This window comes from Salmo salar, chromosome 11 (assembly GCF_965601325.2).
Source record: "Salmo salar chromosome 11, fSalSal1, whole genome shotgun sequence".
Classification (NCBI taxonomy): Eukaryota; Metazoa; Chordata; class Actinopteri; order Salmoniformes; family Salmonidae; genus Salmo; species Salmo salar.
Genome location: NC_138301.1, coordinates 72,850,985 through 72,866,306, shown reverse-complemented (window position 1 = coordinate 72,866,306; position 15,322 = coordinate 72,850,985). Strand labels below are relative to the sequence as shown.

The following is a 15,322-nucleotide window of genomic DNA, read 5'->3' as shown; positions in this document are numbered from 1 at the left end:
CACAGACTAGCAGAGCGGGAATAGGGGTGCAGTAACTTACACAGACTAGTAGAGCGGGAATAGGGGTGCAGTTTTTCAGGTGGATCATGGCCAACAGGTAAGGCAGGTGACCCTCTCTGGCTCCAGAGAAACACAACCTGAGGAGAAAAAGGGACAATAGAAAAAGGGACAATAGAAAAAGGGACAATAGCGTTTGGTGTGTTTGCAGTTGGTTGGAGGGTGATGCTAGCAACACACCACAGATACGCTATGAATGAAGTGGACTGTATATTGATTTGGGGTTATGAATGAAGTGGACTGTATATTGCTTTAGGTTACAGTGTCTGTGTAGTTCCATGTGTTATTCCATGTGTTGTTCCATGTGTTTTAATCTATTCCAGAACTAGAGCATCAGCAAGTCCTTGATAAAGTGAATCAGCTCTGTTGGTACAGGACAATAACGTGGACGTTTCCTGGTGAGGCGGTCCCCCCCCGAGGAGAGGTTAGGAGAACCACTGACTATATACAGTGGGGGGAAAAAGTATTTGATCCCTCATTAAAATGCAAATCAGTATATAACATTTTTTGACATGCGTTTTTCAGGATTTTTTTGTTGTTATTCTGTCTCTCACTGTTCAAATAAACCTACATTTCTTTGTCAGTGGGCAAACGTACAAAATCAGCAGGGGATCAAATAAATTTTCCCCCCATTGTATTATGAGACTATGAGTACAGGACAATAACGGTTATGAGGTTATGAGAACCACTGACTATATATATTATGAGACTATGAGTACCTGGAAGAAGTGAAGAGGTAGCCGTTGATTCCTCCGAATGTCGACAGAGCTACAGAGATAGGCATCACCCAGGAAAAAACACCCAGCAACTTCTCACCAAATGTCTGTAAAAAAAACATTCAACAATCATTAAAACAACTTTTAAAACAACCACAGATAGTTAACTGTTAAATAACCACACAAAAATCACATAACAACATTTTATTTGTTTATTATGGATTCTCATTAGCGTTAACAGAAGCAGCAGCAGCTTCTCTTCCTAGTGTTTATTATGAATCCTCATTAGCTTTAACAGAAGCAGTAGCTTCTCTTCCTGGTGTTTATTATGGATCCTCATTAGCTTTAACAGAAGCAGCAGCAGCTTCTCTTCCTGGTGTTTATTATGGATCCTCATTAGCTTTAACAGAAGCAGCAGTAGCTTCTCTTCCTGGTGTTTATTATGGATCCTCATTAGCTTTAACAGCAGCAGCTTCTCTTCCTGGTGTTTATTATGGATCCTCATTACCTTTAACAGAAGCAGCAGAAGCTTCTCTTCCTGGTGTTTATTATGGATCCTCATTAGCTTTTACAGAAGCAGTAGCTTCTCTTCCTGGTGTTTATTATGGATCCTCATTAGCTTTTACAGAAGCAGCAGCTTCTCTTCCTGCTGTTTATTATGGCTCCTCATTAGCTTTAACAGAAGCAGCAGCAGCTTCTCTTCCTGGTGTTTATTATGGATCCTCATTAGCTTTAACAGAAGCAGCAGCTTCTCTTCCTGGTGTTTATTATGGATCCTCATTAGCTTTAACAGCAGCAGCTTCTCTTCCTGGTGTTTATTATGGATCCTCATTAGCTTTAACAGAAGCAGCAGCTTCTCTTCCTGGTGTTTATTATGGCTCCTCATTAGCTTTAACAGAAGCCGCAGCAGCTTCTCTTCCTGGTGTTTATTATGGATCCTCATTAGCTTTAACAGAAGCAGCAGCTTCTCATCCTGGTGTTTATTATGGATCCTCATTAGCTTTAACAGAAGCAGCTTCTCTTCCTGGTGTTTATTACGGATCCTCATTAGCTTTTACAGAAGCAGTAGCTTCTCTTCCTGGTGTTTATTATGGATCCTCATTAGCTTTTACAGAAGCAGCAGCTTCTCTTCCTGCTGTTTATTATGGCTCCTCATTAGCTTTAACAGAAGCAGCAGCAGCTTCTCTTCCTGGTGTTTATTATGGATCCTCATTAGCTTTAACAGAAGCAGCAGCTTCTCTTCCTGGTGTTTATTATGGATCCTCATTAGCTTTAACAGCAGCAGCTTCTCTTCCTGGTGTTTATTATGGATCCTCATTAGCTTTAACAGAAGCAGCAGCTTCTCTTCCTGGTGTTTATTATGGCTCCTCATTAGCTTTAACAGAAGCCGCAGCAGCTTCTCTTCCTGGTGTTTATTATGGATCCTCATTAGCTTTAACAGAAGCAGCAGCTTCTCATCCTGGTGTTTATTATGGATCCTCATTAGCTTTAACAGAAGCAGCTTCTCTTCCTGGTGTTTATTACGGATCCTCATTAGCTTTTACAGAAGCAGTAGCTTCTCTTCCTGGTGTTTATTATGGATCCTCATTAGCTTTTACAGAAGCAGCAGCTTCTCTTCCTGGTGTTTATTATGGATCCTCATTAGCTTTTACAGAAGCAGCAGCAGCTTCTCTTCCTGGTGTTTATTATGGATCCTCATTAGCTTTTACAGCAGCAGCAGTAGCTTCTCTTCCTGGTGTTTATTATGGATCCTCATTAGCTTTAACAGCAGCAGCTTCTCTTCCTGGTGTTTATTATGGATCCTCATTAGCTTTAACAGAAGCAGCTTCTCTTCCTGGTGTTTATTACGGATCCTCATTAGCTTTTACAGAAGCAGTAGCTTCTCTTCCTGGTGTTTATTATGGATCCTCCTTAGCCTTAACAGAAGCAGCAGCAGCTTCTCTTCCTGGTGTTTATTATGGATCCTCATTAGCTTTAACAGAAGCAGCAGTATCTTCTCTTCCTGGTGTTTATTATGGATCCTCATTAGCTTTAACAGCAGCAGCTACTCTTCCTGGTGTTTATTATGGATCCTCATTAGCTTTAACAGAAGCAGCAGCAGCTTCTCTTCCTGGTGTTTATTATGGATCCTCATTAGCTTTTACAGAAGCAGTAGCTTCTCTTCCTGGTGTTTATTATGGATCCTCATTAGCTTTAACAGAAGCAGCAGCAGCTTCTCTTCCTGGTGTTTATTATGGATCCTCATTAGCTTTAACAGAAGCAGCAGCTTCTCTTCCTGGTGTTTATTATGGATCCTCATTAGCTTTAACAGCAGCAGCTTCTCTTCCTGGTGTTTATTATGGATCCTCATTTGCTTTAACAGAAGCAGCTTCTCTTCCTGGTGTATATTACGGATCCTCATTAGCTTTTACAGAAGCAGTAGCTTCTCTTCCTGGTGTTTATTATGGATCCTCATTAGCTTTTACAGAAGCAGCAGCTTCTCTTCCTGGTGTTTATTACGGATCCTCATTAGCTTTTACAGAAGCAGCAGCAGCTTCTCTTCCTGGTGTTTATTATGGATCCTCATTAGCTTTTACAGCAGCAGCAGTAGCTTCTCTTCCTGGTGTTTATTATGGATCCTCATTAGCTTTAACAGAAGCAGCTTCTCTTCCTGGTGTTTATTACGGATCCTCATTAGCTTTTACAGAAGCAGTAGCTTCTCTTCCTGGTGTTTATTATGGATCCTCCTTAGACTTAATAGAAGCAGCAGCAGCTTCTCTTCCTGGTGTTTATTATGGATCCTCATTAGCTTTAACAGAAGCAGCAGTAGCTTCTCTTCCTGGTGTTTATTATGGATCCTCATTAGCTTTAACAGAAGCAGCAGAACCTTCTCTTCCTGGTGTTTATTATGGATCCTCATTAGCTTTAACAGAAGCAGCAACAGCTTCTCTTACTGGATTTTATTATGGATCCTCATTAGCTTTAACAGAAGCAGCAGTAGCTTCTCTTCCTGGTGTTTATTATGGATCCTCATTAGCTTTAACAGAAGCAGCAACAGCTTCTCTTACTGGATTTTATTATGGATTCTCATTAGCTTTAACAGAAGCAGCAGTAGCTTCTCTTCCTGGTGTTTATTATGGATCATCATTAGCTTTAACAGAAGCAGCAGTAGCTTCTCTTCCTGGTGTTTATTATGGATCCTCATTAGCTTTTACAGAAGCAGCAGCAGCTTCTCTTCCTGGTGTTTATAATGGATCCTCATTAGCTTTAACAGAAGCAGCAGCTTCTCTTCCTGGTGTTTATTATGGATCCTCATTAGCTTTAACAGCAGCAGCTTCTCTTCCTGGTGTTTATTATGGATCCTCATTAGCTTTAACAGAAGCAGCTTCTCTTCCTGGTGTTTATTACGGATCCTCATTAGCTTTTACAGAAGCAGTAGCTTCTCTTCCTGGTGTTTATTATGGATCCTCATTAGCTTTTACAGAAGCAGCAGCTTCTCTTCCTGGTGTTTATTATGGATCCTCATTAGCTTTTACAGAAGCAGCAGCAGCTTCTCTTCCTGGTGTTTATTATGGATCCTCATTAGCTTTTACAGCAGCAGCAGTAGCTTCTCTTCCTGGTGTTTATTATGGATCCTCATTAGCTTTAACAGCAGCAGCTTCTCTTCCTGGTGTTTATTATGGATCCTCATTAGCTTTAACAGAAGCAGCTTCTCTTCCTGGTGTTTATTACGGATACTCATTAGCTTTTACAGAAGCAGTAGCTTCTCTTCCTGGTGTTTATTATGGATCCTCCTTAGCCTTAACAGAAGCAGCAGCAGCTTCTCTTCCTGGTGTTTATTATGGATCCTCATTAGCTTTAACAGAAGCAGCAGTATCTTATCTTCCTGGTGTTTATTATGGATCCTCATTAGCTTTAACAGCAGCAGCTTCTCTTCCTGGTGTTTATTATGGATCCTCATTAGCTTTAACAGAAGCAGCAGCAGCTTCTCTTCCTGGTGTTTATTATGGATCCTCATTAGCTTTTACAGAAGCAGTAGCTTCTCTTCCTGGTGTTTATTATGGATCCTCATTAGCTTTAACAGAAGCAGCAGCAGCTTCTCTTCCTGGTGTTTATTATGGATCCTCATTAGCTTTAACAGAAGCAGCAGCTTCTCTTCCTGGTGTTTATTATGGATCCTCATTAGCTTTAACAGCAGCAGCTTCTCTTCCTGGTGTTTATTATGGATCCTCATTAGCTTTAACAGAAGCAGCTTCTCTTCCTGGTGTTTATTACGGATCCTCATTAGCTTTTACAGAAGCAGTAGCTTCTCTTCCTGGTGTTTATTATGGATCCTCATTAGCTTTTACAGAAGCAGCAGCTTCTCTTCCTGGTGTTTATTACGGATCCTCATTAGCTTTTACAGAAGCAGCAGCAGCTTCTCTTCCTGGTGTTTATTATGGATCCTCATTAGCTTTTACAGCAGCAGCAGCAGCTTCTCTTCCTGGTGTTTATTATGGATCCTCATTAGCTTTAACAGCAGCAGCTTCTCTTCCTGGTGTTTATTATGGATCCTCATTAGCTTTAACAGAAGCAGCTTCTCTTCCTGGTGTTTATTACGGATCCTCATTAGCTTTTACAGAAGCAGTAGCTTCTCTTCCTGGTGTTTATTATGGATCCTCCTTAGCCTTAACAGAAGCAGCAGCAGCTTCTCTTCCTGGTGTTTATTATGGATCCTCATTAGCTTTAACAGAAGCAGCAGAAGCTTCTCTTCCTGGTGTTTATTACGGATCCTCATTAGCTTTAACAGAAGCAGCAGTAGCTTCTCTTCCTGGTGTTTATTATGGATCCTCATTAGCTTTAACAGAAGCAGCAGCAGCTTCTCTTCCTGGTGTTTATTATGGATCCTCATTAGCTTTAACAGAAGCAGCAGCTTCTCTTCCTGGTGTTTATTATGGATCCTCATTAGCTTTAACAGCAGCAGCTTCTCTTCCTGGTGTTTATTATGGATCCTCATTAGCTTTAACAGAAGCAGCTTCTCTTCCTGGTGTTTATTACGGATCCTCATTAGCTTTTACAGAAGCAGTAGCTTCTCTTCCTGGTGTTTATTATGGATCCTCATTAGCTTTTACAGAAGCAGCAGCTTCTCTTCCTGGTGTTTATTACGGATCCTCATTAGCTTTTCCAGAAGCAGCAGCAGCTTCTCTTCCTGGTGTTTATTATGGATCCTCATTAGCTTTTACAGCAGCAGCAGTAGCTTCTCTTCCTGGTGTTTATTATGGATCCTCATTAGCTTTAACAGAAGCAGCAGTAGCTTCTCTTCCTGGTGTTTATTATGGATCCTCATTAGCTTTTACAGCAGCAGCAGCTTCTCTTCCTGGTGTCCACAAAAAACACAAAACATAACAACACTACCCTTTCCCACCTGGACAAAAGGAACACCTACGTGAAAATGCTGTTCATTGACTACAGCTCAGCGTTCAACACCATAGGGCCCACAAAGCTCATCACTAAGCTATGGACCCCTGGGACTAAACACCTCCCTCTGAAACTGGATCCTGGACTTCCTGACGGGCCGCCTCCAGGTGGTAAGGGTAGGTAATAACACATCCGCCACGCTGATCCTCAACACTGGGGCCCCTCAGGGGTGCGTGCTTAGTCCCCTCCTGTACTCCCTGTTCACTCACGACTGCGTGGCCAAGCACGACTCCAACACCATCATTAAGTTTGCTGACGACACAACAGCGGTAGGCCTGATCACCGACAACGATGAGACAGCCTATAGGGAGAAGGTCAGAGACCTGGCAGTGTGGTGCCAGGACAACAACATCTCCCTCAATGTGATCAAGACAAAGGAGATGATTGTGGACTACAGGAAAAGGAGGACCAAGCACGCCCCCATTCTCACCAACGGGGCTGTAGTGGAGCAGGTTGAGAGCTTCAAGTTCCTTGTTGTCTACATCACCAACAAACTATCATGGTCCAAACACATCAAGACAGTCATGAAGAGGGCACGACAATGCCTATTCCCCCTTCAGGAGACTGAAAAGATTTGGCATGGGTCCTCAAATCCTCAAAAGGTTTTACATCTGCACCATCGAGAGCATCCTGACTGGTTGCATCACCGCCTGGTATTGCAACAGCTCGGCCTCCGACCGTAAGGCGCTACAGAGGGTAGTGCGTACGGCCCAGTACATCACTGGGGCCAAGCTTCCTGCCATCCAGGACCTCTATATCAGACGGTGTCACAGGAAGGCCCTAAAAATTACCAAAAACTCCAGCCACCCTATAGTCATAGACTGTTTTCTCTGCTGCCGCACGGCAAGCGATACCAAAGCACCAGGTCTGGAACCAACAGGACCCTGAACAGCTTCTCCCTTCAAGCCATCAGACTGATAAATAGTTAGTTAGATAGTTGATCAATAGCTACCCAGACTATTACAGTATACTGCTGTTACTGTCTATTATCTATCCTTTACCCCTACCTACAGTATACTGCTGTTACTGTCTATTATCTATCCTTTACCCCTACCTACAGTATACTGCTGTTACTGTCTATTATCTATCCTTTACCCCTACCTACAGTATACTGCTGTTTCTGTCTATTATCTATCCTTTACCGCTACCTACAGTATACTGCTGTTACTGTCTATTATCTATCCTTTACCCTTACCTACAGTATACTGCTGTTACTGTCTATGATCTATCCTTTACCCCTACCTGCAGTATACTGCTTTTACTGTCTATTATCTATCCTTTAGCCCTACCTACAGTATACTGCTGTTACTGTCTATTATCTATCCTTTACCCCTACCTACAGTATACTGCTGTTACTGTCTATTATCTATCCTTTACCCCTACCTACAGTATACTGCTGTTACTGTCTACTATCTATCCTGTTGTCTAGTCACACGTATACGTATCATATTCTTCCTGTATATAGCCATGTTATTACCTAGTACTTCCTGTATATAGCCATGTTATTACCTGGTACTTCCGGTATATACCCATGTTATTACCTGGTACTTCCTGTATATAGCCATGTTATTACCTGGTACTCCCTGTATATAGCCATGTTATTACCTGGTACTTCCTGTATATAGCCATGTTATTTCCTGTATATAGCCATGTTATGACCTGGTACTTCCTGTATATAGCCATGTTATGACCTGGTACTTCCTGTATATAGCCATGTTATGACCTGGTACTTCCTGTATATAGCCATGTTATTACCTGGTACTTCCTGTATATAGCCATGTTATTACCTGGTACTTCCTGTATAAAGCCATGTTATTACCTGGAACTTCCTGTATAAAGCCATGTTATAACCTGGTACTTCCTGTATATAGCCATGTTATGACCTGGTACTTCCTGTATATAGCCATGTTATTAACTGGTACTTCCTGTATAAAGCCATGTTATTACCTGGTACTTCCTGTATATAGCCATGTTATTACCTGGTACTTCCTGTATATAGCCATGTTATTACCTGGTACTTCCTGTATATAACCATGTTATCGTTACTCATTGTGTATTTATTATGACTTTATTATTAAGTGTTATTACTTTTGCTGTTATTTTATTTCTAGATGAATTCTCACCACGGCCACGGCGTTGGATGCCAACAGCTCTTCGGGGGTCATGGAGGAGAAGTATGCGATGTTAGTCAGAGTGTAAACTAACGTCACCAGGGGAATGGATATGTAGATAGCCCGGGGCAGGTTCCTGTATAGATAGATAGTTAATATGTCAGTCAGACTGTAGATTAACGTCACCAGGGGAATGGAAATGTATATAGCCTGGTTCCTGTAAAACAGTACATTATATTACAGTAGGTTCCTGTAAAACAGTACATTATATTACAGTAATATGTAGATAGCCCGGGGCAGGTTCCTGAGATAAGAGACATATTTTACAGTAATATACCAGGTTCCTGTAAAAGAGTACATTATGTTACAGTAATATAGTACTGTAATAATATATTATAGTAATATGTGGATGGCTGGGGGCAGGTTCCTGAGGTTAGACAGCAGTGACACAGTCAACTCATTAGACAGCAGTGAGACAGTCAACTCGTTAGACAGCAGTGAGACAGTCAACTCGTTAGACAGCAGTGAGACAGTCAACTCATTAGACAGCAGTGAGACAGTCAACTCATTAGACAGCAGTGAGACAGTCAACAGTGAGACAGTCAACCCATTCGACAGCAGTGAGACAGTCAACTCATTAGACAGCAGTGAGACAGTCAACTCATTAGACAGCAGTGAGACAGTCAACTCATTAGACAGCAGTGAGACAGTCAACAGTGAGACACTCAACCCATTCGGCAGCAGTGAGACAGTCAACTCATTAGACAGCAGTGACACAGTCAACTCATTAGACAGCAGTGAGACAGTCAACTCATTAGACAGCAGTGAGACAGTCAACTCATTAGACAGCAGTGAGACAGTCAACTCATTAGACAACAGTGAGACAGTCAACAGTGAGACACTCAACCCATTCGGCAGCAGTGAGACAGTCAACTCATTAGACAGCAGTGACACAGTCAATTCATTAGACAGCAGTGAGACAGTCAACTCAGTAGTCATCAGTGAGACAGTCAACAGTGAGACGGTCAACCCATTCGACAGCAGTGAGACAGTCAACTCATTAGACAGCAGTGAGACAGTCAGCCCATTAGACAGCAGTGAGACAGTCAACTCGTTAGACAGCAGTGAGACAGTCAACTCGTTAGACAGCAGTGAGACAGTAAAGTTAATGAATATAATTTGAGCATTGAAGGCAATAAGGTGCAACATGAATAACAGCTGCATGAATAACAGCTGCAACATGAAAACACGTAAAGTCAATATATTACTGGATGACAACAGGTGCTCTTCCACTTTCCACCACTAGGTGGTGCTATGAGGACACAGTTCATTGCGCTCCGATTCTCCACCCTCCTCCTGAAGTGTGCACTTGGAAAATTCCCTACGGCTAATGTTTAGAGCAGACCAATGCTTTGAAATTCATGACAGGGAGTGTGCAAGTGCACACTTTGTTAGAAGGGTTAACAATTGGTTTGTAGCCTAAATCTAGAGGTCTATCCTGATTAAATTGGGACGTAGCCTGAATCTAGAGTACTATCCTGATTAAATTGGGACGTAGCCTGAATCTAGAGGTCTATCCTGATTAAATTGGGACATAGCCTGAATCTAGATGTCTATCCTGATTAAATTGGGACGTAGCCTGAATCTAGAGGTCTATCCTGATTAAATTGGGACCTAGCCTGAATCTAGAGGTCTATCCTGATTAAATTGGGACGTAGCCTGAATCTAGAGGTCTATCCTGATTAAATTGGGACGTAGCCTGAATCTAGAGGTCTAGAGGTCTATCCTGATTAAATTGGGACGTAGCCTGAATCTAGAGGTCTATCCTGATTAAATTGGGACGTAGCCTGAATCTAGAGGTCTAGAGCTCTATCCTGATTAAATTGGGACGCAGCCTACATCTAGAGGTCTATTCTTACTTGCGTGGCTCGACCACCTCCTCAGTGACGTAGTTCAGGAAGTTCCAGCCGCTGAAGGCAAAGGAGGCCTGGAGGAAAGCCAGAGCTATCTGCCCCACAGACGGGTCCCGTGTGAACTCAAACGCCTGGCTGGGTCTCAGAGCATCATAGTGACCTGGTGGGTGGGAGGGAGGGAGAGAGAGAGGGGAGGGAGGGAGGGAGGGGAGGGAAGGAGGGAGGGTGGGAGGGAGGGGAGGGAGGGTGAGAGGGTGGGAGGGAGGGTGGGAGGGAGGGAGGGAGGGAGGGTGGGAGGGAGAGAGGGGAGGGAGGGAGGGTGGGAGGGGAGGGAGGGAGAGAGGGGAGGGTGGGGAGGGAGGGAGGGAGAGAGGGGAGGGAGGGAGGGTGGGTGGGAGGGGAAGGAGGGAGAGAGGGAGGGAGAGAGGGAGGGAGGGTGGGAGGGAGGGAGAGGGGTGGGAGGGTGGGAGAGAGGGAGGGAGGGAGGGGGGAGAGAGGAAGGGAGGGAGGGAGGGAGGGAGAAAGGGAGGGAGGGGGGAGGGGGGAGGGAGGGAGGGAGGGGGGAGGGAGGGAGGGAGGGAGGGAGGGAGGGAGGGGAGGGTGGGAGGAGGGAGGGAGGGAGAGAGAGAGAGAGAGCTGTGATTAAGATTTTACTGACACGCACACACCATCATCGCCAGCCCTCAGTCATCAGCACAGTGTAATGTGGTAATGAATGCTGTCGTCCCCTTCATTCCAATAGGATGAAAGAGTTGTGACAGCAACTACAGTAGTGATTCCCATCATGTGACCAGACTGAGACCTCCAGTATCCAGGTGCTCGTTACAATCTGGGACATGATTCCTATCCAGACAGACCACTTCCTGATCACACCATGTTTAATGGCAGACAGACCACTTCCTGATCACAACGTGTTTAATGGCAGACAGACCACTTCCTGATCACACCGTGTTTAATGGCAGACAGACCACTTCCTGATCACACCGTGTTTAATGGCAGACAGACCACTTCCTGATCACACCGTGTTTAATGGCAGACAGACCACTTCCTGATCACACCGTGTTTAATGGCAGACAGACCAGTTCCTGATCACCCTGTGTTTAATGGCAGACAGATCACACTGTGTTTAATGGCAGACAGATCACACCGTGTTTAATGGCAGACAGATCACACCGTGTTTAATGGCAGACAGATCACACCGTGTTTAACAGCAGACAGATCACACCGTGTTTAATGGCAGACAGATCACACCGTGTTTAATGGCAGACAGATCACACCGTGTTTAACGGCAGACAGATCACACCGTGTTTAACGGCAGACAGATCACACCGTGTTAAACGGCAGACAGATCACACCGTGTTTAACGGCAGACAGATCACACCGTGTTTAACGGCAGACAGATCACACCGTGTTTAACGGCAGACAGATCACACCGTGTTTAACGGCAGACAGATCACACCGTGTTTAACGGCAGACAGATCACACCGTGTTTAACGGCAGACAGATCACACAGTTGGACTGATGTGATGTTTAAAGGGGAGCACGTTCGGCTCACACTTTGTCTCTCTGGTTTCTACAAATTCTTTCCAACGTCAGTCTGGAAGATTAGCTGAGACAACAGCACTGCTCCTGGGATACACAGTCAGGTCACAAACGCTGCTTCTCTGGCTGCCTAAAATCCAGCCCAAACCGGATGAGGTCCAATGTCTGTATGTGTCACGCCCTGGCCATAGAGAGGGTTTTATTCTCTATTTTGGTTAGGCCAGGATGTGACTAGGGTGGGAATTTTATGTCCTTTTTTCTATATGTTTTGTATTTCTTTGTTTTGGCCTGGTATGGCTCTCAAGCAGGGACAGCTGTACATTGTTGTCTCTGATTGGGAGCCATACTTAGGTAGCCTGTTTTCCTTTGGGTTTTGTGGGTAGTTCATTTCTGTTTAGTATATCTTACCTGACAGAACTGTTTGGCTGTCTTTTGTTTATTTGTAAAGTGTTAATTTTTTTTCCATGAAATTACAAAGATAAACAAATTCCACGCCGCACCTTGGTCTCTTCACAACGACGGCCGTTACAGTATGTTTGATTGAGATCTACGAACACTCCTTCTCTTAAAGCCTTGTTCACACTACTTGTTTTAGTGCTCAAATCAGTTTGGTTTTTCAAATCCGTTTCGGAATACTGACTACCGTCTAAACAGTAAGTTACAAAGTGACCGAAATCAGATCTGTGTGTGTGTGTTCAGACTGTCGTCATTTTCCCAGTTGCTTTGCACATTCACAATTCACACGGTGTAAGAACTTTTAAAAACAGGTCCTTTTGTTTTTGGGGGGGGGGGGGGGGGGGGGGGAGGGGGGCAAACCGCAACAGTCAACTAGCTATCTAGCTAGCCGTTTAGTTTGCTACCACACATTCACTCATTTGTTTGTAAACAATTAACAAGCGAGTTAGCTACCATGTGTTCTTGTCAAACTGTTAACAGACTAACAAGCAATTGATAAGTTAACAATCTTAAAAACCACTTGAGGGCAAAAAAAATAAAATCTGATTTGATCGTTCAGATAAAAGTCGCACGGCCAGGAATCAGATTTGATCGTTCAGATAAAAGTTGCACGGCCAGGAATCAGATTTGATCGTTCAGATAAAAGTCGCACGGCCAGGAATCAGATTTGATCATTCAGAGTAAAGTCGCACGGCCAGGAATCAGATTTGATCGTTCAGATTAAAGTCGCACGGCCAGGAATCAGATTTGTATCTGATTTCAAACCATTATGAATGTGGCTTGAAATTTCTGATTCCATGTAATTTTTGGCTGTTCAGACTGCAGGGAAAAGATCAGATTCAAATCGGATATGCAAAAAGAATATGATTTGAGTCAGTTCAAACTGCTAGTGTGAACAAGGCTAAACGGTCTCTGTCTTCCTCTCTGTTCCTCTGTCTGCCTCCCTATCTGCTTCTCTGAGTGCCTCTCTCTGCCTGCAACTGCCTCTCTCTGCCTCTCTCTGCCTCTGCAACTGCCTCTCTCTGCCTCTGCAACTGCCTCTCTCTGCCTCTCTCTGCAACTGCCTCTCTCTGCCTCTCTCTGCAACTGCCTCTCTCTGCCTCTCTCTCCGACTGCATCTCTCCGCCTGCGTCTCTGACTGCCTCTCTCCGTCTGCCTCTCTCTGCAACTGCCTCTCTCTGCAACTGCCTCTCTCTGCAACTGCCTCTCCGCCTGCCTCTCTCTGCCTGCCTCTCTCCACTGGACAGGTCCTAGTGACTGTATGATAGTGTTAGGGTTAGCAAAACAGTTAGACAGTCAATTTCCCCTTTTCATCTCCCACCTCTACGAGGCAGCAGCCGCCAGGCCAGGAGTCTCATCTCCCACCTCTACGAGGCAGCAGCCATCAGGCCAGGAGTCTCATCTCCCACCTCTACGAGGCAGCAGCCACCAGGCCAGGAGTCTCATCTCCCACCTCTACGAGGCAGCAGCCACCGGGCCAGGAGTCTCATCTCCCACCTCTACGAGGCAGCAACCACCGGGCCAGGAGTTTCATCTCCCACCTCTACGAGGCAGCAGCCACCAGGCCAGGAGTCTCATCTCCCACCTCTACGAGGCAGCAGCCACCAGGCCAGGAGTCTCATCTCCCACCTCTACGAGGCAGCAGCCACCAGGCCAGGAGTCTCATCTCCCACCTCTACGAGGCAGTAGCCACCAGGCCAGGAGCAGGAGGGAGCAGGAGGGAGCAAAGGAAGGGTTGTTAAGGGAGTGTTTACTCCCAGGTGATTATTGATCTGAGAAACTGATTGAGGGAAGCCTCCTGACGTGGCAGGATTCATATCGGATGTATTTTTGGTTTTCTTTTTGGACAGGATCAGATCTGTCTGTTGTATAATATAGTTTTGTTTAACCATTTGAACATTGATAAGCTACTTGGTCTGGTCCAATACGGAGTCTCAGCTGAACTGCCCTGGACTCTAGCCTTCCCTGTGGCTCAGTTGGTAGAGCATGGTGTTTGCAACGCCAGGGTTGTGGGTTCGATTCCCATGGGGGCACAGTACGAAAAAAATAAAAATAATAATAAATAAGCATGAAATCAAATGTATGAAATGTATGCATTCACTACTGTAAGTCGCTCTGGATAAGAGTGTCTGCTAAATGACTGAAATGAAATGACTCTGGTAAGTCATCCACACCAGGGGTTAGTGAGAGTCTCTGTGATTCAGGTTGTCTGAAACAGTAGCATCAAAGATGTTTTATAACTAACCCAAGATAGACCACAGCCTGTTGTTTCCAATGGGAGTAAATGAATCATAGTGGGCAGAGCCAAGAACGAGCTAGAGAGGGTTCTATTGGTGCATTCTAGCATGTATTTGCATATTTCTATTAAGGGAACGCCTACTTTGTGAAGTGAACGTGTGAAATAACTCGATTCGCCCTTTGCACTCTTTCTGAAGAACACATTTTTTTTTTTTTACTTTGACAAAGAGTAAAGTCTACAAAACTTAGTCCACTCTGTTCGTAATAGACTAGAGTTTTGGAAACCAAAAAAAAAATAAAAAAATGTATTGAGATCAAACGTTTCATCAATTAGAAAACGTACAGAATTTCAACCAAAATCCATCTCCACGCCATTTTCTTCTCCCCAAAATGCCAGCCACTGGTCTTCCTCTCATCACCATATTTGGTAGTGAACGGAAACGCCAACCAAAACGCTTCACATCTATACATCCGGTGAAATATCTGGTCTCGCTGTGTACCATCTGTGGTCGTGTCTAGAGACACGTCCACCAGGTGGCAGCAGAGACTATTCATTTCCTGACCCCTGTCACGTGACCTGAGGTTAGCGACTGTAATCGGTATGGGCGAGGAGCTGCTACCCAGAAGCAGTTGAAACTCACATTTATCCTGGGATTCAGAGACAGACAATTACAGGGAGCAGTTGGCAAGTGAGAACAAAAGCGACTCTATTTGTGACTCTAAGATTTCCTTTTGGGGTTAAAAGTGAAGACTTTACGAATGTTTAACTCTAGTTTATCAGAGGGGTTAAATTACACGTGTCACAACCTCTGTGTGTGTCCATGTGTCCCCAACCTCTGTGTGTGTCCATGTG

The 15,322-nt window shown here is 44.3% G+C and overlaps 1 protein-coding gene across 1 annotated transcript in view; it reads right to left on the bottom strand.

Moving 5' to 3' along the window:
• Positions 1-15,322, bottom strand: part of LOC106591035 (asc-type amino acid transporter 1) — a 62,690-nt gene that overhangs the window by 12,692 nt on the left and 34,676 nt on the right. Inside the window, exons 5-8 of the mRNA XM_014182208.3 lie at positions 10,240-10,393; positions 8,333-8,456; positions 777-880; positions 41-137 (exon numbers count right to left, since the gene is read on the bottom strand). Of these exons, the coding sequence (XP_014037683.1) occupies positions 41-137; positions 777-880; positions 8,333-8,456; positions 10,240-10,393 (479 nt within the window). The remainder of the gene's footprint in view (positions 1-40; positions 138-776; positions 881-8,332; positions 8,457-10,239; positions 10,394-15,322) is intronic.